Genomic DNA, 23,851 nt, shown 5'->3' with positions numbered 1-23,851 from the left:
CTCTTCCAAATATAGATTTATTATATATAAAATACTGTTTCATTCATAAAAGCCTTACTTTGTACAATATCTGAGTGAGCAGTGACGTGAGTGTGTGTGTGTGTGTGTGTGTGTGTAAGCGAGAAAAATAAAAGAGCAACCTGTAAATGTGTCTACACTAAGAACAACAAGGTGTTTTACACAATATACACATTTTATTACTTACAAAAAAGAGAAAGGCGGCGCTGCGGCTGGTGGCGAGGAGGCGGGTAGGGGGGGGCGGGAGGGGGGGGGGGCTACAGCACGGCCAGAACCACAGAGCCACAGAAAACACGACGGAGGAAGAGAGAGAGAGAAAGAAGAGAAGAAGAGTCCGCCTCGCTCAGGAGAAGCTCATCGTCAGTGCGTCTCTCGTCTCAGGGTCAAAGTGCCCGTTTAACGCCAAGGAAGGGAAAGAGTGAGAGAAACGTGTCACACCTCCATCACGGCACCATTAAGTGGATATTTCTCTTGCTTTCATGTTGAGGTACTTCTTAAGACAAACAAAGAATAAATGTAAGATTTATTTGGGTGTCTTTTATTTTTGTCATTTTGTGTTTTTTTTTTTAATCTTTAAGCTGTGTTGCACAGTAGCACCATTGTTTAAGATGTGTCAGATCCGGGAGACGAAGCACCATTGGAGTTCCACCTCTTTCCCTCACAGGCCTTTCCCCCCACCCCACCCCCCATCTCCCACGTCCCCCCCCCCCCCCCACCCCAACATCCAATCATCTCGTCATCGATCGTGCGTCCCCGGTGCGCCGCTACGTCCTCTTCATGCAGACCACGCAGCGGCTGACCCGCGTCCGTAGGTTACCCGCCTTCAGGGTCTCCGCCTGGGGCTTCCTGCGAGGATGGGGAGGGGGGAGGGGGGTGTGTGAATATGACGAATAAATATGTACGGGTTACGATGCACCTCCTTTAGGCGTCCAGGTTCCTCCCCACCTGAACATCTCGGAGGGCTCCACGGTGGCCAGCCAGAAGCTGTAGGAGTTGCCGTAGTAGTTGCACGTCCCTCTGCCGTGGCACTCGATGAACGGGGCGCTGCGGAACTCCTCCAGGCAGGAGCCGGGGGAGGCCAGGGCCTGACCGGAGCCCTCCGCACCCGCGCTGGTGTGCTGTGGGGAAAGGGGGGGGTGGGGGGGGGGCAGAGGGCAAGAGTGCGGTTAAGAGGCGGCGACGAGCTCTGCTCTCCGGCTCCGCTTCAAAGCTTTCGGGCGCGTACCATCATGAAGGAGTATCCGATCCACAGGGCTTCCCAGCTGGAGGGGCAGCTGGGGATCTGGATGGTCTGACTGTGCACCGCGATCACCATGGCCGGAGCCTCACACACCGCACACCTGGACGCCGGAGAAAGGCCGATCAAACACCTCCTCCTCCGTATCCTACCCCCCCCTCGTCCCTCATCCCTCCACCCCTCCACCCCTCCCTACCTACCTGCTGATGAAAGGCTTGATGCCCTCTCCGGTGATGGGGGCCATGGACATGGGCATGGGCTCCGGCGTGGACAGCCAGTAGGAGTAGTCGTTGCGGGAGGCGAAGTTGCACACGTTGTTGATGTTGCAGAACATGAAGGGCATGGTGCTGAACCGCCGCAGGCAGCTGCCGGCCGTGCCTGGGTCAGAGGAGGGGGAGGAGGCGGGGTCAGGGGGTGCGGTGAGGGAATGAGGTAAGGCGGGGGCCCGAGGTGCGTACCGAGGTCCTGGCCGTGGGCCCGCTCGTTGCCCTGCACGTACAGCAGGGAGTAGCCGTCGTAGATGAGGCCGGTCCCCTGGGGGCAGAAGGGCACCTCCTGGCCCTGGCTGTGGCGCGTGATCAGGAAGCCGTGGGCGGAGGAACCCGATCCCGGAGGGCCGGGGACTCCCGGGGGGCCGTCTGAACCGGGGGGGCCGGAGAAGCCACGCTGACCTGAGATCGGGGGGGGGGGGGGGGGGGAAGGAGGAGCAGACACGCACGGTTTCAGCTCACTGCTGGATGGCGAGCGGACGCTTAAAAAACGGTCACTGTGAGAAGGTCCGGTTCCCTTTGTCACGCACCGGGCTGACCAGCTGGTCCGCTGTCTCCCTTCCTGCCGGGGGGGCCGCTGAAGCCCGGAGGACCCTCGGGACCCGGGGCCCCGGTTTCACCGGGAGCACCTGACGACAGGCAGACGGGACAGATTATTCCTCTCTCATCGCGACAATGACGGCGTCTTGTCGCCCCGAGCCGTCGCCTCAGAGAGCCCACAATCACCCACCTGGACTTCCGTCTCGCCCAGGGGTGCCGGGAAGTCCTCGACCACCGGTCAGGCCCCGAGGCCCGGGGAGTCCTTGCGCTCCCTTCTGATAGGTCGATGGAACCGAGTCACCAGGAGGGCCTGAAAAGGAAAAAAAGGATTATTTCCAAACCCTTTCTGACCCTCCGGGGGGGACATATTAGCCTCCTGAATGTTCTGATGATGATCCGAGTGAGTGCGTCCGCCCACCAGGGGATCCGACATCTCCAGGGTCTCCGGGGAGCCCGTTTCCTCCGGGGGATCCCAAGTCGCCCTTCGGTCCTGGCAGGAAGACAAAAGGACACAAACATTTGGGCATTGCTTATGATGACTTCACACTATTAAAAAGAGATTTTGGGGGGGGAGGAAGGACGTTACAGACTGGGACTAACCGGGGAATCCGGGAACGCCAGGAAGACCGATGTCTCCTTTTTGACCCGAACCACCGGGCTGACCAGGGGGGCCCTGCTCGGAAAAGAGTCCACACAGCGACACATTAGTCGCTTTTAGGCAAACATTTTTCTTTCACCTCACAAAGTTCAAACTTAGCGAAGCGATCGTACTGGGAATCCGGGAACGCCGCTGTCTCCCTTCTGTCCAGCGAAGCCGGGCTGTCCGCTGGCGCCGGGGATGCCCTTCTCTCCCTTAACGCCGCCGCTTCCGGCGGGCCCTCGGGGACCCTGAGGGCCTGGGGAGCCTGCAGAGGGGGACGCCAAAAGTCAAAGGTCAGACACACAGTTATGAATACACAAGTAGATGTACAATGTAGCTTTAAACTGAAAATGATTAACCAAACCATAATTTCACTTCCTAAAAACAAAAAGAATGAAGCTAGCAATAAGAATAATATTATTATGCAACACAAAGACAGAGAAAGACAACCAAAGAACAATTATGCTTCCTTAAAATGAAATGAGAAAACACAATGTGTGCACGTCTTCTTTTATGTGAGTGTTTTAAGAGTCCAGTCGGCCCTGTGGGGTAAAGAAGGAGTGATAAAAAAAACACTCACTCACTCACAAACTGTCTCTCCATCATGTGAATGAAAAAGTCAAATGAATACAATAGGACACAAAGATGTTAAAAGACACATTAAAAAAACATCTTCATTTCCCCACAAAGAGCACAAACAAAATCCATCACAGCACTGGAGTCTAACCTGGAGGACCTACGGTTCCCAGAATTCCGAGGGAAAGCCGAGCCGGATGTCGGCGGAGGGCAAAAAAGAGAAAGAGGTTTAGACAGAAGCAGTAATTGAAGAACAGTCAAGCTCAACACAACATCTTATCTTTGAGTAGAGCGGAGGTTTAGTGACTTTTCGTTTAATGATGAAGCCTTTACTGACCACAAAGCACTTTGTCAACTCTTTACTTGGAAGTGCTGTTAAGATTAATTCAATGGAAGTCGAAGTGATGAAAAGTAGCAACCAACAGCGCGACATTAGCTCAAAGGCCACTGCCCACAATGCCACAGGGCAGCATACGAAGAGTCATTCTCAGTAATAAGTGCAGTTTTCCTTCGTTGTCTTTAACACTTCTTAGAAATAGTTTTAATAATCGCGCTTCGACAAACCAACTGTGGCCTCGACGCTGCGGGACGTCTAACCGATGTCAAGACAGCATTTCAGTAACGGTCACAAACACAAACACAATCCCAGTGTGCGACACAATGATTTAACGGCTCCAGTGAGTTAGTTCTATTGCGTGAGATGCGACAATCACAACATTCTGTACTCGGCCTACGGGTGATCCAGAGGACATGCTCACTGTGCCCAACGTGCTGCATATGAACGTCTCCTGTCCATCATTTTAAGAGTGCTTACTCGTTGTGCGTTACACTACCATCGGTGTGCATGGAAAGTGAAAGAAGAAGTCGTTAGAAGGAGAAATGAAAGGAAAGAGAGACCGATTCCCCTCTTGATCAAAGGGGGGGTTAAGCTCGGTCGGGGGAGGCATCGTTGATCTGACCTGAGGGACCTGCGGCAGCCCGATGCGCGAGTCATCACACCAGGAGGCGGGGCCACACCACAGTGGGTGGGGCCACAGAGATACAGGGGGAGGGGGGGGGAACAATGTCATAACTTCATTTTGTCACAGGGACACTGGGAAAGAAACACTCATTTTCATTTACAAGCCCAACACAGTGCTGGTGTGTGGTCAGTGCTGACGGATGCTTCTAGTACACAATCTTCGTCTCAAAAAAACTGATATGGGTCCGTGTTTATGTCTTTATTCCCCTTGTATTTAAAAAGCCACTAGATCTATTGTAATCGGGGCTGTTTTGTGTTACCATGTGTGGTGCCCACCCTCCCCAGCATTGTGTTAGGCTTGTTCTCAGTCCAGGTGTTTCGGGACAAACGGTGTCCATGCAGAGGACCGGTTGGTGGGACAAAACACAAGACAAGGCCTGACCCAAACCAAAACCACTCTCAGGCTCAACATGATTTAACACAACCACTAAACGATGAACACACACACACAACACACAAGTAGAGTGCTTCAGGGCTGTGGAGTGATGGATGAATCAGCTTCCCCCATGATTGTGGGATAAGGAGAAGAGGACGAGGGGGTGAGGGAGACATGAGGGACGGATGGATGGTGTAAAACAAATAAAAAGACCAAAAAAAAATGATCCCAACAAAAAACTAAAACATGATGATGTTGAGACAACAAAGTGGCACAAACACATGCTCGTGTCGGGGTCGAACCCCGGTGACGGATCGCGACCCTTCCTTTGATCATCCGTGCTCAGTGACTCAAACACGCCGGCGTGATGGTGGCGATTGGTGGGACGTCTCATGCAAATCAACCGACCGGGAGGCGATGGAGGCATTCACGTGGTGAACAGTGCTGTTTCTGCTGTTTGCTGCCTGGTTTTCGCCCGTTAAAGAGTGAAAGTGAATGAACTCGAGTCACAACGTCGAGGATTCCTCAGTGACGCCTTTCCTTTAGAATGTTTTGGATGGTTGTGTGGCTTGTGTATGTTTTTTATGCATCTTTAAGAGCGTAAAGTGATTATCCATCATTTTTTTAATCTTCCTGTTTTAACTACAGAAAGGGCTACTTTCTGTAGTAAAAACGTCCTTATAGTTGGCATACAATCAGTGTACTTTTGCCTTTAAGTTACTGAGCTGAGTCCTACAGCTCAGATTTAAGATGAAAGACTGAATACTCTGATAAGGCCCAAGGATTTCTATATCTATAGTCATTTCTATAAAATACCAGTTTTCGCTAGGACCATTTGGACCCAATTTGATTGTCCAAAGCAATAAACCCCACCCATCGGTCACGGTAGGAATAACAAACCGCCACTTGGTTCTAGGTCTCACAGAGTTGATCAGAAAACCAGGCAGCAACTACTGGCAGAAAATGTGGGGACAAAGACTATATTCAAAGGCTTTACCTCCTCTTCCTGGTGGCCCAGGGGATCCCTGTAGCCCCTTGGGGCCCTGCAGAGCTTGGCCTGGAGGTCCGGCAGGACCAGGGTTGCCTAAAGGACCAGGAGATCCGGGGAAACCAGCGTCTCCTTTGGATCCTGGGAATCCGTTGACGCCAGGCGGGCCGGGAAGACCCGGGTCTCCCTTCGAACCTTAATGAAAGATAAAGTGGAGTCTGTTAGAAATCGGTGCAGAGACACTTCTCGCAGCAAGCAAACTGTTACACAAAGAAGACGGTTGCTCACCTGGCAGCCCGGGAAGCCCAGGAGAGCCGGGTCCACCATAACCAGGAAGCCCTGGAGTGAATCAGAAGTGAACCTCATCAAAACCAGCCTCAATGACACACTGGAGTCAACGGTTCAAGTCACGGACCAGGGGCTCACCTGGATCTCCTTTGATCCCGGCCGGTCCCGGGATTCCGTCCCGACCTGCCTGGCCCTTGTCTCCTGGGAACCCTGGTGATCCTGGTCGGCCGGATTCTCCCGGTCTACCGGGAGCTCCGGGGACACCTGGGCTACCGAACCCGCCGTCGAGACCCTTAGGACCGGGGCTACCCGGGGAACCTGACAGCAGGGCAGAGGGACTTTAAACTAGCGGATCGTTTACATGTTATGTCCTGCTGAGGTGAAACACTTACCTTGGAATCCGGGGAGCCCGGGGTCACCTTTGGGCCCTGGCCCTCCAGGAATGCCTGGGAGACCAGGTGATCCAGGTGTTCCTTTAAGTCCTGAAACTCCTGGGAACCCTGACTGACCTGGTTCTCCCTACGAGAGACATAAAAGGATCCATGAGGGGTGAGTGCAGAATCTGCAGTTTTAGGGTATTTTAGGTGGTCGAGTCAAGTACCTTCTGTCCAGATAGTCCCGGTGGTCCGACTCCAGCAGAGCCTGGTTCACCTTTGGCTCCAGGGAAACCGGATCCTCCTGGCTGTCCCGGGGATCCAGACCTACCGGGCTGACCGGGTAGACCCTTCTGCCCCGATGGTCCTGTGGCATCATAAGTGTGGGACATCAGCACTTACGGCAGAGAAATCACGTGTTTCGGTAGGTCGCCAAGAAATGACAATGCGCTCGAACCCACCTGGGAAACCCATCTCTCCCATGGCACCTTTTAGTCCTGGAGGTCCAGTAGCACCTGGGCCACCTGGGAAGCCAGAATCTCCTTTGGGACCTGCAGAACAGAGGAAAAGGAAAAGGATTCATTAGGAATCCATTTACACAAGTTCATAGATTTATGCATGTCAGTGTGTGTGTGTGTGTGTGTGTGTGTGTGTGTGTGTGTATGCGTTGAGAGACAAAACACACACCTGGTGGTCCGGGTTGTCCTGGACGTCCATCGGATCCCCCAGGCCCGGGGTCACCGGGGAGACCAGGGATGCCTTTCTGACCTGAAAAACCCGGTGAACCTGTGGAAAAAAACAGCAAAAATACAAAGCGCAATTAAGTGTATGTTGTCTACTTGTGTGCGTGATACAATTAGTCTTCAGCAAAGATCTTTTAAGCCGTACCTGGTTGTCCGGGTTCTCCTTTGGATCCTTTCAAATTTTCCGGTGGCGTGCTTTGTCCTGGGGGTCCCGGGAGGCCAGGATCACCTCGGTCACCTTTGAAACCGGGACCGCCAGGATTCCCGTCCCTCCCGGGGAACCCAGAGTCGCCTGGGGAGGAGAAAGGTGATCGTCAGAGACGTTAAGCGAGATCTTAAAGACTCACAAGTTCCATTTTTGTCATATCAAGAATAAAAGATAAAAATAGCAATAGTTTCATCTTTTAGGCCTTTCACAATTTTTTTTCCCGTTCAAAATAATACAAAGTGGTAAAGTGATTAATTCCCTTTAAGACTCTATTTGTAGGAGTGAACACCTTTGAGTCCGGGGGCGCCGGGCCCTCCTGGGATTCCTGGTCCTCCAGAGGGTCCTGGGGATCCCATTAGACCCATGTCTCCCTTCTGACCTGCAGTGACACGTCAAAGGAGGAAATAAAAATATTCAATAACTCACTCCTCATATATTCTCGAGGTACACACGAAGCCTTCACACAGTTAGTCATCCATACATTCTGCTACCATGTCGGGTCTACAAGTTATTGGTGTTAGCATTAGCTCTTACCCGGTAAACCAGGCTGGCCGTCCCGTCCAGGTCCTCCAAAAGGCCCTGGCGGTCCGACGGCGCCGGGGGAACCTGGGAAGCCGGGACTTCCTCTGTCTCCTGGCAGACCTGGGATGTCTAGACCCGGGGGCCCGGGGTCTCCCTTCCCTCCGTTTGATCCGGGGTTCCCTGCAATGATGAGAGATTTCAAGGCCCGAAGTCAACCAGCTGGGCGGTCATGCACGGTCCAGGGTGACTCTCAAACCAAATAAACAATAAATACATCAACATCAAAACCTAACCCTAACCCTTTGAGAAAAACATATGCAGGAAAATTCCGCCTTATGTATCTGACCTGGGAGTCCCATTTGGCCAGGGAGGCCGGGTGGTCCCGGCGGCCCCACTGCGCCGGCGTCGGGGTTTCCAGGTGGGCCACGAGCTCCAGGTATACCCGGCAAACCGGGCTCACCTGGACAGAGAAGGATAAGAAAGTCAACGTCGGCTCTAACAAGTTTTGACGGATCCGAGTGTAGGGAACCGGAGAATACCTTTAAATCCTGGAGAGCCGTCAAATCCAGAGCGCCCGGGAGAGCCAGGGCCGCCGGGGAAGCCAGGGTCTCCTTTCGGTCCGGAGAAGCCTTTCGCTCCAGGTGATCCTGGTACACCTGGGGGGCCAGGAAGGCCAAATCCGGGCTCCCCCTGTCACACACAGGAAGACGAGTTGCGAATGCTTATTATGCAGACTGTTCTCACCCTTTTTGATGTGAATTTCTTTTTGTTATCAACAAGGTATTTTATCCGTCCAGTTATCTACATACCTTTGGTCCAGGAAATCCAGGCTGGCCAGGGAGTCCATCTACTCCTGGTCTACCTGGTGCTGCAGGAGATCCTGGCTGGCCTGCGACACCTGGGAATCCTGGGATGGGGGAAGTGGGAGGAAAGGTGGAATGAAAACATCTGAGGAGGTGGAGGCATGAGATGTACTGAGAGGAGTAGGTAAAGGTCAAGGAGGGGTGGAGAGAAGAGGAAAAAGTAAGAGTGCTGCTTTATTATCTTTACCTTTGACCCCTGGGGGTCCCGGGAGTCCAATGCCAGGGAGTCCAGGCTCTCCCTTGCCTCCCGGAGAACCAGGGAAACCGTCCCGTCCGGGCTGACCCGGGTCACCTGCCGCCCAGACAGAAGCAGGCGTCAGCTCGGTTACTCTGAGCGAGCGCTCCTCGGAAACGACGCGGTAAAAAAGAGACATACGAACACGTACCTCGTAAGCCGGGCTGTCCAGACGAGCCCGGAGATCCCCTCTGTCCTGGCTCGCCTTTCTTACCCACCGCCAGGCCCGGTTCCCCTTTGGTACCTGTGTGTGGGTGAACAGAGTCATTTTTTAATAGAAAACATCACCTTCAACACAGCCAGATTACAGATTACATTTGAAAACTGCATTTTTTACTGAGCAGAGCCTGAACGCATTGTAAATGCATCCAACACAGTTTATGGCTCTTCTCTCTATTTTGAAAAAGATGTGTAGTTCAAAGACAAGACTACTACATAAAACGTGAGGTTCTTACCTGGAAAACCGGCATTTCCAGGTCTTCCCGAGACGCCCTGGACTCCTTTCTCTCCCGATGATCCCGGGGGTCCATAACCAGGGCTTCCCGGAGGACCCCTGTCTCCCGGTATACCCGAGGAGCCGGGCTCACCGGGGGGGCCTCGTTCTCCTTTCACCAGCAGAGAGCCCTGTGGAACACACGTTGATTTGCGAGACGTACGGAGGACGGATCCATTGGATCGAAATGACTCGACGGAAAGCTGCCTTACGGGTGCTCCTTTGGTGCCGGGGGCCCCCGGCTGACCGTCGCGACCGGGTCGACCGTCCAGACCGGGAAGGCCGGGCGATCCGGGGAAACCGGTGTCACCCTTCTCTCCCCTGACACCGTCGACTGTGATGACCTCGCCCGGGTCTCCCTTTTCTCCGGGGAATCCCGGGGAACCGAGAGGGCCGGGGTTGCCCTGCAGAGTAAGCGAAAGAGAACCAGGAAGATTACGCCGAATATTCCTTTCTCAGTTGACAACTTGTAAGAAGATATATGCCTCTGGAGGAAAAGTGAAAAGTACGGACAGGGGGTCCGACGGCCCCAGGCGTTCCTGAAAATCCTCGGTCTCCTTTGATCCCCGGGGAGCCGGGAGATCCTGTTGACCGAGAGGGAAGAAGAAACTTGGTACCAACTTCCAAAGACTTCATCACAAAGCACTGCCTGAGGGGAATGTGCTGAGGGGGCGTTACCAGGGAATCCGGGTTGTCCCGCGGGTCCCGGTGGTCCGGGGATGCCGGAAGTGTCTGTGAAGCAGTTTACGCAGGTGTCGCCCTTTTCGCCTGAAAGAACAAGAGCTCGCTGAGGTCGGTGTTCTGCAGTTTCCGGACCGGCGCCACTCCTTTATCTGGTGATTCTTTTGTGCTGACCTTTAAATCCGGGTTCTCCTGGGTAGCCTCTCTCTCCCTGCACGCCGGGAAACCCGGGCACTCCAGAGGCGCAGTCTGATCCTCCGGAAGAAGAGCCCGGGGGTCCGGGGAGCCCCTGCGGGCCCGGGAGACCAGAAGGCCCCTGACGTCCCGGCGGACCTGGCAAAGTACGCCCTTGGGGGCCCTGGTCTCCCTTCTGGCCTCTCTCTCCTGGGTAGCCGGGAGGTCCGGACTGACCTCCACCTCCGGTAGCCGGGCGACCCGGTTCCCCCGGAGGTCCCGATAGGCCTGGTAAGGACCAATCGAAGCATTGATTTACTGACCAACTAGCCAGCTATTTCATTTTGGTATTAACATATTTGAGTTACAATATATCATTTTTGAATATGTTACGTATCTTTAGTTCCCGCACAATGAGCGTGAATCTTAAATTAAATGATATGATTAATATGCCCCAAATTTCAATGAAATAATATATACACATAAAGCTCTTATAGAGGGGAAAATGCAAAACTGTAAACAGTTAATATATTGTTTATAGTTTGAAGTTCAAAGCCGTAGTTTGAAGCTAAGTGTTTTTTATTCATTTATATTTACAGTATTGTTTAAACAGTTGTTTTTTTTAATTATCTATTAATTAATTATCTATTGAATATTTTGGATAAAAAACAATTCTTACTAGTAAGTAAACGAAACTTGATAATTCCTGAGTGAAAATTACTCCGAATTTCAGTGTGGAAATTGTTACCTAGCTTTTTTAAAGTAAATGTCCCGGATGTCTACCTGATGGGCCTCGGTCTCCTTTGATCCCGGGTGAGCCGGGGTAGCCGGGCTCTCCTTTCGGGCCGATCAGACCTCCTCCCCCCCCACCGATTACCTAGCGGGGTAGAAATGAGACGTAATCAGAAGAAAAGCCACACACTCAGTCACAGGGATTTAATTCTTTAACCAAGATAGCGTGCATTTATTTTATTGAAAAAAAAACATGTAATTGTAATAAAGAATGTGACAAGTATTCATTCATTGAGAGTCACGTGCTGATCACAATGCTGCTGCTTTCTCATTTTATACATTATGAGCATTTTTATGCTCACCAAGAATATACACAAGAATCTCAGAGTCAACTTTAAGTTTACAGAGAAACAGCCAGGAGTAGAGTTTTAGTTCAGATTGTCCCGTTGAACGAGAGAAAAGGAGAATACACACCACTCCTGGCGGGCCTGGGTATCCACGATCGCCCTTCTGCCCCTAAAAGAAACAAACAGAGAAAAGAGGGCCGGACACGGGGGCCGTTCTCAAAACAACCCGTGACATCACCTGGTGAAAGTAGAGTGATTAGTGGTAGAAAACTCACTCTCTCTCCATCTCTGCCGGCAGGGCCTGGCGGGCCTGGGTCCCCTTTACCTCCCTGATAGTGACAAAAGGAAAACAGAAAGTTTGACATCCCGATAAAGGTAGAAAAATAATCTCATTGAATTGTATAGTTTGGGGGCAGAACTCACGGGGAAGCCTGGGGGGCCGGGATCGCCGTCCTTGCCTGCTTTGCCCTGCAGGTAGAAGAAAAACACAAACAGCTCTGTAAATGCAGCCAAGTGCCTCCATCATCAAAGTTTGTACCTTACAAGCATCCGTCCTCATTCTAACATTAGCAGACACACTTCTGGTGTGCTTGGATGCTCCTTTGAAGTACTTTGAAGCGCCTCCAGCATGAAGTGTAGTCAGAGGGAAATACCAGAAGCACACGTGTGAGCTCTACTTACGCGTTTTCCCGCTTCACCTGGCTCTCCCTTGGTTCCTTTCTGCCCACCCGAGGGACCCTGCAAATGACAGCGTCACGTTTCTGTTTCCACAATTCCATAATGTGGAACTCTTAATCAATAAGATCCTGATGCTTGTGGGCTGAAATAATGCTTACAGGGGGTCCTGGGTAGCCTGGATCACCTGAGGGCCCCGGGAAACCTGGTTCACCCTGCAGAGAAACAGGTAATAGTTTCCATAACGATCCATTGATCCATTACTCCCAACAGCAAGAAATAAACCAAGTGGTTTCTGGAATAATCTGCCGCCATCTAGTGGCCAAAGTGAAGGTTGCAGCAGAGAACTAACAAAACCGAAGTAAACTGATTTATTTATTATTTCGGCCTAAAACAAACACATGTTATATTGTTTTTCTTTATTTTTTACTTATTCCAAATGAAATGATTTAATTGGGCCGATTTGGGCTCAGTTGAACTCGTGTATTTCCCGCTGCACTCTGAATGCTGATGTTTGTTACCTTGTCTCCTCTCTGAATCACGCTATCTTTCGTTCCAACTTGTTCTCCAACTTGCCCTGGAGGACCAGGAGGTCCGGATGTGCCCTGTTCCCCCTGTGGTCACACACACACACACACACCAGATGAGATTAACGGTTACATGTGAAGCTCCTCTACTAACTTTGACTCTGGTGACACGGTAAATACCTTCATCCCTTTGGGCCCTTGGAAGTTCAATCCCATGTTTCCCTGTTGGAGCAAGCAGGAGAAGCTCAATGTTGCTTTGACACATTGATTAACACGACAATAACGAAATGTTTCTCCTGGTCAAAAACATTTGGTCAATGTTTGAACTCACTTTTGGTCCTGGGGGGCCTGGAGGACCTGGAGAACCCTTGAAAACAACACCAGAAAACCATGTTGTTGGGAGTACCATTTAAATATATATAAACATGAAAAATACTCAAATCTAGAGGTTGTTGCGGCTGATGGCGCCGTTACCTCGTAGCCTCTGGGTCCTGGAGGACCGATTGGACCTTGCAGACCGGAGGGTCCAGGAGCTCCCTGTGACATCACAGGTGTTACTATACTGAATATTCATACATTCTCAGGAGTTTTTACATAGTTTGTATAAGAGACATTGGTCTTATTTCAAAATCTGATCATTTATTGAAAAATCAGTCTTTATTTGCAGGCTCAAGTTACTTACCTGCTATATTTGTAATACATTTCAGCATATAAATAAACAAATTGAATGAATAAGTGTATATTCACATAAATTAAAGAGATATGTCTTCCCTCTTATTTGGTTTAAAAATGTACCTTGTTTCAGCTCTTTTTTGAGGCTATGTGATGTTTCTTATGTCTGTTGTCTTTGAAAAGTTTTGGATATCCACTTTGGACAAAGTTTATCGGCAGATAACCAAATTTGAGGAGGTCAGAATACACAGAACAAAACTCACAGGAAGGCCCGGCAGTCCGGGCAATCCCTCCGCTCCCGGCGATCCAAAGTTATTGACCGGGATCACGTCCCCCGGGTCGCCCTGTCGGGGAGAAAAGCACAAGCCGTTTAATCAAAGGAGCCCGTGAAACGTCTTCTAGTTGGTTTTTTTCCTTCTTCAAAATGTTTCTGTCTGGTGGAATTCTAAAGTAAACAGCACCACCTTGTGGCCAAGAACTCAAAGAACACCTAGACTTTTAAGTCATAAACGTTTATAAACCACCGGATCAACGCCAGCACCAGTCACCTCGGCGGATCAGACCGTGACGAGCGACGCTGACGCGTGTCAATGATTGGGCTGAAAGTTACCTTTGGTCCTGGCAGACCGGGGGGGCCCTGGACAGGAGAGAAAGTGACACATGTTGAAGGGACGCGTGTAGTTTAATAGTCTTTAATCAACTTTTTCTTTCCGCGCCGCTCACTCACCAATCGCCCCGGCTGTCCCGGAATTCCGGAATTTCCCGGGTAACCAATTTCCCCCTCGAGAGAGAGAGTAAGAAACGCAATCAACACACAACACGTAGGTCATTTGTAATATTTAATATCAATATTTGGACGTAGAGGCCTTTTCATAATGACAATGATACAGATAAGAGGAAGATATTTATTTTTATTTTTAGCACTTATTGAGTGCTAAAACCGCTAACCGTCACTTGTTCAGAATGGCTTAGTTGTCTTATTTGTTTCCATCAGGTACCTTCGTCCCGTTGCAGCCGGCCACACCTCTCGGCCCCGGAGCTCCGTCCTGCCCGGGCAGACCCTGAGGAAACAGGAAGTAAACCCGCAAGTTACATAACTGGGTTTTCTTTTCAAAAGGTATGTAAATATATAAATATCATTTAAAGAAAACAATGCATGCTAAAGCTAACATGCTAAAGCTAACATGCTAATGGCGGGTGCTCCAGCGGTGACTCACGCCATCGCTTTGACTTTTGCTGGGACAGAGATGCTGAGCGCTCTGTTCACGCAGGGAGCCTCCTCTCCAGGTCACAACCTTTGTGTTATTGTCTAATTAAGTTGTGTTAATGTGTGTTGCAACTGGCCAGCTCTTTTTTGTTTGTTGTCTAAACGTGTGTCTGTGTTCTTTTGGGGATTATTGTTTATTCAGCTCTGCCTCGTTGGTGCTTGATTCTGCTTAGTTACAAAATCCAGTGCAGACTATTTTAAACATTTGTGTGGGTGAGTTTATTGGACGGGCCGTGATTTGTGCGTTCTATCGATTATCTTTTGTGTTTCTTTGTGAATAGCATTGGTGGTTAACAATTAACGTTAGCATAATATATTCTCTAGCTAACGCTAACAGTGCTGTCATTAAACTTCAGCAAAACCCAGGTAAATTATTAAAATAAAGAAGTCCAAGCCCTGTAGTAATGTGGGTTTTTTAATATATTCTGAATTTTCTATATTTTAGTAAACAAATAACATTAATGTTGTGGTAGACAAGCAAACAATAAGACATATTATATTTAGACTGGAACAAACCTGTAAGTTATCGTTAAGTTGTGTCTCTCATGCATCATCTTATAGTTTGAGGTATAGTTTAGAAGTAACCCAGCTGTGTTTTACTTTTTAATTACACTATATATTAACAATACCTACGTACGTAATATTGTAGTTTTAGAAGATTTGGGAGAACTTACGGGAAGTCCTGGTGTTCCTGGAAATCCTGGCAATCCAGACGGTCCCTGTTGGAACAGAAGTTATGTTAGAAATATAAAAGCAGCAGAAGACCCATCGGCTTCAGGCCTCCTCGTGACCTCAGTGGCGGTAAACATGAGGCAAAATGTCGACATCTGCTGGTCAGAGGAGCTCATTACGTTTTGAATGGAGAAACCAAAGTGTTTGTCTTTCATTTGGCTTTTGTTAAGTTAAGCGTGATACATGAGGATAATATATTATAATGTTGTACTTACTCTGATTCCCTTTGGACCATAAAGTCCTTGTGGTCCATCACTCCCCTGAGAGGGAAAAACAGACGACACACAGGATCAGACGAATAATTTGTGTCCTTTTCAACTTTTTCTCTACCAAACAACTTCCATCATATTCTCACTGTTTTTTAAACTCATTTACTCTTTTTTTGCAGAATTTCGTTGACTTGACTGAGCCTCATTGACGTGGATCCCAAACCCCCAAACCCACCTTCTCTCCTCTGCCTCCGATCGGCCCCTCGGGTCCGGGGAAGCCCGGCACGCCGGGCTGTCCGGTGAGTCCCGGGAAGCCGCGCTCGCCCTGCGGACAGTGACGCACACACAGTCACCAAACATCGCCCTAAAGAGCGGACAAGGCTTTGATAGCGTCTCTTTTTTTGTTTTTGCCCACCTTGGATCCTTTCACTCCACTGCAGTCACACGTGGATCCAACGCAGCCGTGGCAAGCCTGCAAGGAGAAGAGAAGAGGACGACTTTAATTAACCTGTGTGCACGACAAAACAGATTTGGCAACAAAAACACATTGTTATCTAATGTAAATCAATCAATACATGCACAAATGTGTCTGTGTGTGCATGTATAAGTTAGAAAATAAACCATCTGGTGCTCTAAATGTGAACATTTCTTATAATATTCTGCACATGTAAAAGTGAAAGTTTACTTTACACCAGCATTCCTCCGTATTTCTTCCCACAGAGAATTGCAACACTTTTTTTTTTTGTTTAACGCAAGGTCACCGCGGCTCGGATCGACGCGCTACCCTTAAAAACAAACAACGTTTATCGCCAATGAAACTAATTTATCTCCACCAGGCGATCCTTTCGGTGGGCTCCTCGGAGTGAGAACGTCGCGGAGGGGAGGCTCGGACGTTCGGGGGGGGGGAGGGGGGGGGGGGGGGGGGAAGCAGGGAGGGTGCCAAGCCAAGCTGTCGATTAGCTTTTCCCAGGGCTGTTGACACGGCGGACCCGCCGGGCCGTGAGAAAAGGCGGGACGCGCCGGTCCAGTCAGCATTCTTCTGCGCCCCGTGTTTGGTGCTGAAGGTGCTTCTGCTTCAGTGGTCAGAGCCGACCCTCACGAGGTGTCATACCTGCAGTTCACCTGCGAGCCACACGAGGGCAATGTTCTTGGCCAGTCGCTCTCACGTTTGTTTCGCAGGTTCCCACAGTGAGATCACCGGAGGGAGGGCGTTTGTTTTGTGGCAACAGTCCCGACTCCCAAAAAGTCAGCGTCCGCCCCCCCCCCACCCCCCCCCCCAATCGGCAGCTGGGTTCAAGTCAGGCCACGTCTCAACGCGGTATCTGGACCGGAGGGCAGAGAGGCACGAGCGCACGCCGGAATACATCTGCACATGGGTACCGGGCCAAGTGTGTGTGTGTGTGTGTGTGTGTGTGTGTGTGTGTGTGTGTTTTTACAAGCTCTGAATCTCCAGATTAGTGTCTGGTCTGCTACAGCTCAATGCAGTCTGCTCTCCCACGCCCAGCCCTGCAGCCCGCACTGCCCCCCCCCCCCCCCCCATCCCTCACCCCCTCCCTCTCTTCATCCATCCGTTTCCATTGCCCCCCCCCCCGGGACATGTGTTTATCCAGAAAAAGCATGACATGGCTTGAGTGCCCATTAACATGAATAATCCCTCCTTGATCTGGGAGTGAAAGCAGTACAAAGTCCTCCATGATGTTGCTGCACGTTACAATGCCACAAAGTGTTAATGGCGTCGATACGCTGCTGTGACACATGTGGCCTTGTTTTGTATCTGTGTATCATGACAATTAACTCTAAGGAGCTAATTCCGCTGCGCTTTGATGCTGCCGTGACTCCACTCTGACTTTAACTCCTCTACGTCAGTGAAACATCTGATACCCGCTGCAGAAGAAGAATAATAATAAGAGTAACGGATAGAAATACCAGGAATGAACCGATAACTGTGCTTAAATAGGGGGGGGGCTAAGAGCCTGTGGCTGCTGTTGCCCCTCTCCACCCTCTCATTCCCCCCCCAGGCACTGACGGGGCATGTAATCCACTTAGAGAGGTCAGTGAGCTGCAGATATGTGCTCCGCTCCCTCCGTCTCCGTCTTCCTCCGTCGCTATAGGGCGGGGGGGGGGGGGGGGGGGTGCGCGACAGGTGGAGCGCAGACGGGCGGAGGCCAAGTCGCTCGAGAGGAAGCGGTTCATGAGTTCATCCCGCGAAACATGGACGCTGAAAGGCCCCAAACAAGGCAGATAAAGACGCCAGGTGGAGGTGGAGGTGTGTACAACGTGATGCTAGGTGAGGAGGAACAGGAGGGGGGGGGGGGGGGCGGAAGGCATGTACCCGAGGATTAGAGTGGCGAGACTGGAATTCCCCCGTTCATCAAAGACTGATGATTAGACACCTACACACACACACACACACACACACACTGTAAATAGACAAACACTTTCATTAACAGTACACACAGCTGCAAAGACGCAAAGACACAGTGTTTCCATCATTGAGAAACTTCTGAACTTCTCAATTCAGCCGTTGGTTCCTTTTCATCGCCGCTGGAGGGGGACGACCAGAGCTAATATCCCCCCCCCCCACACACACACACACACACACACAAACACACACTGTCGTGCCACAGTGCTGCTCCTCCCGGGGACCCCCCCCGCCGAGAGATACCGGCAGGGAGAGGCGTCATCTGTCCGTAGAAGTCGCACCTGATTGATGCTTCCATGACGTCATCGATCCCGCACCTACAGATGGGCAGACTGAGGCCTGCGTGCAGACATTGCTGATCTATTGTGCCTGTTCTCAAGAAGAAAAGGGGGAGGGGGGGGGGGTTGAATTCCTTCCTCTGGGAGACGCGACAACCCTCCCCCGGCCTAACTCGGCACAGCACGGCCCGACGCAGGTCCAAACCTGCCCCGCTACCATCCCATCTGCAGCGCTACATCACCGCCTGGCACGGCGAGGAGAAATCAGAGAGGGGAGGGGCGGGGGCTGAATACCTGGATGGACTGAGGAGGGAGGGGTCGGGGGGGGGGGGGGGGGGTGGAAAGTGGGGCTCAGCAGCGCATCCAGGGTCTAAAAGGGTCATGGGTTCAGTTAGTAAAAGAGCCCTATAATATAAAAGGTAGCCTTTTTTTCAGGGTCCAGGGGTCACAGGGGTCACTGACAAGAGGAACTGTAGAGTAAACTGTTTAAAGAAATCCTAGAAGCTGTTCTTCCAGGTTCTGGGGGGGTGGGGGGGGGGGGGGGGCAAAAGCATCGCTCCAAACAAAACCCTTTGCAGTAGTTGTGTTTATGTGGGACCTTAAATATTTACCCAGAAGCCTCTGCTGTAGACAAAACATAGAAAGCACAAGACGTCCTGATTCTTTATCTGCGAGATGAGGGGACCTGAGGGGATGGGGGGGGGGGGTGTCTGTTAAAGTGCAACCCCTTAGAGGTATACTCAATCTGCTGACGGTGGGTCGTAATAAACAGAAGAGCAGGCGGGACCGGGTCGCTTTGCCCCGCTGGACGGTAAAGAAGCGCCGTGTGCTTCTACCTGCACACCTGCAGTTGCAGGTCTTCACCACCCGGTGGCGGCTATGAAGGACGGGAGCGGCGCAGGTGAGAAGGGTGGCTTGGATGTTAGAAGACGGGTTAATGGAGGAGTTTCCTCCGTTGGTCTGGGAATGCCATGCGCGCAGCGCTTATATAAAAGCAAACAAAAAAAGGGCACATCTTATCTTAAGGTCTTTGAATTTGACCTAGTTTAACACATCACACAATCACAGCCACAGAGTCCTCAATGAGGAGGAACATCTGAGGTCCACGACCAGGAGAATCTGTTTGTAGCTCTGAAAACACTGTGATGTGTACACACACAACGCTTAAAGCCGCATGTGATCCTCGGGAGAGGGGGGGGCGGAACGGACTCGACCAGCAGCCTCCTTTTGGGAAAAAAAAGACGAGGGACGAGCTGCTCGGCCTCCGGCCTGAAGGAGAATGTCAACACGCCTCGTTTCCTCCTCCGATGTGTGATTAGACAAACAGGTGGAGGGAGAGAGAGCGAGAGAGAGGGAGGGGGGAAGAAGGGGCGGGGGGGGGGGGGGTTTCGCTCATAGACGGCCGCAGACTGCACGCTCCGCTGCACGAGCTCCATCGCTCCATCGCTCCTCGCCATCAGCCCCACGTGTGAGATGAGCAGATCTGGAGTGGGGGTGGGGAGACGGGGGGGGGGGGGGGGTGTCTGACCCCACCGGGAGAAGAATAGCGGCTGCGGGGGGGGGGGGGGGGGGAGGACACATCGCAGCTCCAGCTGCTTATGAGTGAAGTAACAATCGATTTCGTTAGCGAAGAAATCACAGTCACGCAGTCACATGATGCTGGCACATTTGACCCTTTCAGCATAAAAGCCTTTTTGGATGTTTCACCGAGGAAGGAGACCTCTGTAGATCAGGGTCGGACCCAGACCCCTCCCCTCTTCTTCTTCTTCCTCTACAGGATGAAGGAATGCACAACAAGGAAGGCTCCCTCTCTGGAGGCACTTGTTTGCTCTCTTTCTTGTTCTTGTTCTTGTTGCTCTGCGCCTCCCGCCTGAAGCAATGTGTTTTCCCACTTTGTCTGTGGAGGGGGGGGGATGGGGGATGGGGGACAGGGGGGGGGGGGGGGTGTTGTGTCTTATGATCGCACAGTGTAGGTGGACTTGGCACACACACACACACACACACACTCCCGGCACAGAGAACTTGCTTGTTGGAATGTTTTTAAACATATCAACATCTTTCCTGCTTGTGGAATCTGTCCCGGCTCCTCCATCGATCGGACATCACATGACTCAAGTTCCAGATGTTTGACTGGCTACGGTGCAACCAAAAAAAAAACACCAAAGCGTTGGATTATTCCCCCCAGAACGAAATCTGACAAACAGACTCCGGAAACCAGGTTGGATCCTGAAGGAGAGAAGCCTGAAGAGCTCTTCTACTGCTGTAGAAACTACCGCGGCCCCCCCCCCGCCACTACTGATAATACTACTGCAACGTCCATAAATACTACTACTACTAGCGTTGAAACAAAGAGTACTACTACCTAGTGTAACTCCTCCTGCCGCCTGCATGCAGTCAAAGTACCGCACGGACGTAATTAGCCGTCTAAACGTTGACTTTCCGGCTGATTGACGCGTCCGTGTGAGTTCTACCGCGAAGACACGCGAGTACACACAAAGTACTCCTTCACAGAGATGGGATCGGTGCTGGCTGGAGGAGCCAATCTCTCACAGCAGGTGAGATAAAGATGGAATTCGCCTTCGAGGACAAACACAAAGATGGAGGAGGGAGGAGGGAGGGGGGAGGGGTTAGGGGGGGAGATGGAGGGAGAAAGGCCGAGATACAGCGAGAACAACAAATATTCATTGCTGTGTCACGAATGGTGGCTTCCAGCCAGGAAGATAAATGCACTTTTGTCCCCCTTTATTCAACTGAAATCTTTACATTTGAGAGTTCAAACAAAGGAAAAACTAGTATTTTGGTTTGGAAATTGATGATTGTAATGTGTTGTATTCTGTGTATTACATCGTAATAACATTTTTTTTTTAAATGGTTTTCTTTATCCAGACAAAAAACTGGTGAAGCCTAAACTTTTTTTTCAATACAACACACACACACACACACACACACACAAACACACACACACACTAGAGCAGGTAAATTCAGGTGCAGCTGTGCAGACCTATCTCTGTAATCAGAAGGTGACACACACACACACACACACACACACACAGCTCCACCTGGGATGTGGGTCATGTAAAAGGCGAGGCGCGCGCGCTCACGGGAAAGCATGCCTCAGATGGGGTGCGTGTCTGTGGTTGCGCGGCGTGACGGGTTCAAAGGAAACCCCCAGGTATACATTACGGCTGAACTCCCCCACCTGACTCAGGTAGATTCATATCTTCGGCCGGGATCACACACACACACACACACAGACAGACACACACAGACACTCGAAGGCGAATTGATTATCAAAAGACGAATGAGAGGCTCGTTGTCTGTTGACTTGTTTACTTTATGATCATCTCCAAATATCAACTTTACATTAACTATATCAGAGAGTATTTTCCGGGGATATTGAAGGTTTTCTACTCAAGGAGTCCCTCCTCCTTTCATGCACACGTGTTTAAATGCTCGCCGGGTGTTTGGAGGTATTATACGCATACACAGTCGCCACTAGGGGGCCTCACACAGAACCGGGAGAAGCGGGAGAGAGAAGGTCCAAACCACTTGCACCTGCATCAGCAAACACCGTCCATCCTGGTTGATGGTTGATGAGACATATTTACTTCCGGTGATGTACGCGCGAAGCCCTCTACGCACATCTGGTCCCATTAAACAACACCAGCGTGTTTTACACAAACCCACTCCGCCACGAGGAAACCCTCTTAGAGATGGAATCAGTTTCGTGCTGCAGCGACACAAGTTCACGCTGTTTGTTTGGACAAGAGGCAGAAACTATTTATACAAAGATATACAAACATAAATGTTGGTGTAAACTTCCAGCAGCTTATAGAAAAGTGACGTCTACGTGACAGGATACTAAATATCTGCACGCGAGGTGGAGGCGTGCAAAGGTCTCCGTTGGATGCGCAGCAGTCCTGCTTGGACGCGCCGTGCGTGGGCGGGATCTCCTTGAGCAGCTGTAGCCCTGCTGAATTATTAATGAGCGCGTGAATATTCATAGGGCGGGTAACCTGTTGGAATATTACATGAGGCGGGCGGGGACCGGTTGATGGCTTCCACGGTGTGAGCAGTGGCGGAGTTAAAGAAACGCATCATGCACCGCGAGGGGCCAAGAGACGTTCCACGCCGCGGGTCGCGCGGGTCGTGGGCTCTTTGGGATGCGGGGAATATGTGCTCGTGTGAATCCATTAAAACCGGGGCCTGTCGACACAAAAACACACCTGCAGAGAGGAGATTCACCACCACAAACCCCCTGCGACGAACGTCCACCCCCCTCCTCCCCCCCGCTCCTCTGGGACGTGGATGTCACCAAACGCAACAATTACGCACCGCGCGTTTTAGGGAGCAGCAGGAATGTCCCCTGTCAGTGTTTTCAAAATCATCCTCATAACTTTTACGTCCGTGAGGAGAATAAAAGAAACGGAGTGCGAGGCGGCGCGGGAGGACCGTGACGCGCGGGGAACGTCTTCCATCCAACTACAAAGCAGAAGGTGCCCACGGGGAGCGACGGGAAAAGTTTTTTAAAAAGAGCATCACGGCGATGTGCGATTGGTTTAGTTGTTTTCAGTGCAATCTGTGTTATCATGATTATTAGAGGATGTGCACTTGTTACAAAGCAACCCTCTCTATTTATAAACCGCCCGTGAGAGCCGGCGGCGTCCGTGAGAGCAGCGGAGCCTCCACGGCCACGCACATATAAATACAGACGTACAGAACACGGGGCTGCAACAATAAAAGAAAATGGGGTGGGGGGGGTGGAGGGGGGCAGAAGCGGGGAGCGCACTTACCGCAGAGTCGGTTCGCTGCACCGCGACGCACAGCGCGAAGAGGAGCAGAGGCGCCGCGAGCCGTCGCGGGGCCTCCAGGAGTCGGTTCATCTCGGTGGGCTGAATACAACACGAATCCGCCTGCGTTAACACTCTCAAACTGCACTCTCTACTCGCGCGTCATAGCGCCGCGCTTCTCTACCTCTCTCTCTCTCTCTCTCTCTCTCTCTCTCTCTCTCTGGCTCCCTCACTCCCCCTTCCCCTCCCCCGCTGCGCGCTTGTTCCTCGGGGAAATGGAGTTAATAAGAAAAGGGCGCTTCTTCCCCGGTGTGTCGGCTGTCGCTGCCCTCGCAGAGGCTCCCAGTGGTCCTGGCTCTGGCACCGTGCGCCTCTGCAGTCCGCCTCTAACTTTTTTCTCTCTCCTCGACGTGCAACTGCTCTCGGCCGGAACTACTTCCCGCTTCCCCAGGGTGCGCACTGATATTGGCTCGCTGCACCTGCGTGAAAACGGGCCGGTTCGTCTAAAATTGAGATGCGGAAAGAATTGGGGTCTTAAAGGCGGTCTTACTCGGGAAGGCTAAATGATGCCACTGCAGTCAAAAGTCTGCAATGTCTGCAAAGTCTCCAATAAGGAATGATTTGAGAATGGTAGTACCTTTCAGACGCGGATGGATTTGGTGCCTTCCCCCCCCCCTGCGTGCCTCCCCAATCCTGCCCAGCGCCTGAAGCTACAAGAAAAAAAGGGTCTGACATTAAAGCCTTATTTGACATCTTCTATAGGCCCAGACACGTTGCATTCCTGCCGGATTATTAAGGGGGCAAATTCTCTCTTTTGACTCCTGACGGAGCGACGCTGCCGGCAGAATGGAACAAAAAGTCAAAATGTACTTTTGTACAAACTCAAAGAACATCATCACCCTCTGTTTCTTTCTTGAAGGAATTCTTTGACATTGCGTGGGGAGCAATAGGAAA

The 23,851-nt window shown here is 51.1% G+C and overlaps 1 protein-coding gene across 1 annotated transcript; it reads right to left on the bottom strand.

Moving 5' to 3' along the window:
* Positions 1 to 733: 733 nt before the first annotated feature.
* On the bottom strand, positions 734 to 23,344 carry col4a5 (collagen, type IV, alpha 5 (Alport syndrome)). Its single transcript, XM_037479816.2, has 49 exons — positions 22,901 to 23,344; positions 15,823 to 15,879; positions 15,643 to 15,732; positions 15,414 to 15,458; positions 15,141 to 15,185; positions 14,198 to 14,260; positions 13,927 to 13,980; positions 13,810 to 13,836; positions 13,463 to 13,543; positions 13,002 to 13,064; positions 12,859 to 12,894; positions 12,708 to 12,749; positions 12,522 to 12,614; positions 12,162 to 12,215; positions 12,007 to 12,063; positions 11,749 to 11,793; positions 11,601 to 11,654; positions 11,453 to 11,494; positions 11,030 to 11,123; positions 10,247 to 10,534; positions 10,070 to 10,159; positions 9,905 to 9,975; positions 9,604 to 9,795; positions 9,354 to 9,522; positions 9,050 to 9,142; positions 8,851 to 8,955; positions 8,610 to 8,707; positions 8,340 to 8,490; positions 8,147 to 8,260; positions 7,813 to 7,980; positions 7,568 to 7,657; positions 7,216 to 7,362; positions 7,015 to 7,113; positions 6,789 to 6,878; positions 6,555 to 6,694; positions 6,346 to 6,472; positions 6,092 to 6,271; positions 5,954 to 6,004; positions 5,675 to 5,860; positions 2,836 to 2,969; positions 2,665 to 2,737; positions 2,483 to 2,554; positions 2,255 to 2,374; positions 2,055 to 2,153; positions 1,714 to 1,926; positions 1,456 to 1,633; positions 1,244 to 1,358; positions 964 to 1,136; positions 734 to 864 (listed from the first exon to the last, which is right to left on the bottom strand). The coding sequence occupies exons 1-49, from the start codon at positions 22,988 to 22,990 to the stop codon at positions 783 to 785; spliced, it is 5,040 nt and encodes a 1,679-aa protein (XP_037335713.2). The 5' UTR covers positions 22,991 to 23,344; the 3' UTR covers positions 734 to 782.
* Positions 23,345 to 23,851: the final 507 nt, after the last annotated feature.

Source organism: Pungitius pungitius, chromosome 1 (assembly GCF_949316345.1).
Source record: "Pungitius pungitius chromosome 1, fPunPun2.1, whole genome shotgun sequence".
Classification (NCBI taxonomy): Eukaryota; Metazoa; Chordata; class Actinopteri; order Perciformes; family Gasterosteidae; genus Pungitius; species Pungitius pungitius.
This window is presented reverse-complemented; position numbering and strand designations above follow the sequence as displayed.

What these genes read in the sequence shown, in the direction of transcription:
- col4a5 (XM_037479816.2), bottom strand. Translation starts at nt 22,990, where the DNA reads ATGAACCGACTCCTGGAGGCCCCGCGACGGCTCGCGGCGCCTCTGCTC. An exon ending in ATGGTCCAAAGGGAATCAGA is followed by an intron (nt 15,186 to 15,413) that starts GTAAGTACAACA and finishes CTGTTCCAACAG; the next exon opens with GGACCGTCTGGATTGCCAGG. An exon ending in CAGGCCCCCCAGGACCAAAA is followed by an intron (nt 12,750 to 12,858) that starts GTGAGTTCAAAC and finishes TTGCTCCAACAG; the next exon opens with GGAAACATGGGATTGAACTT.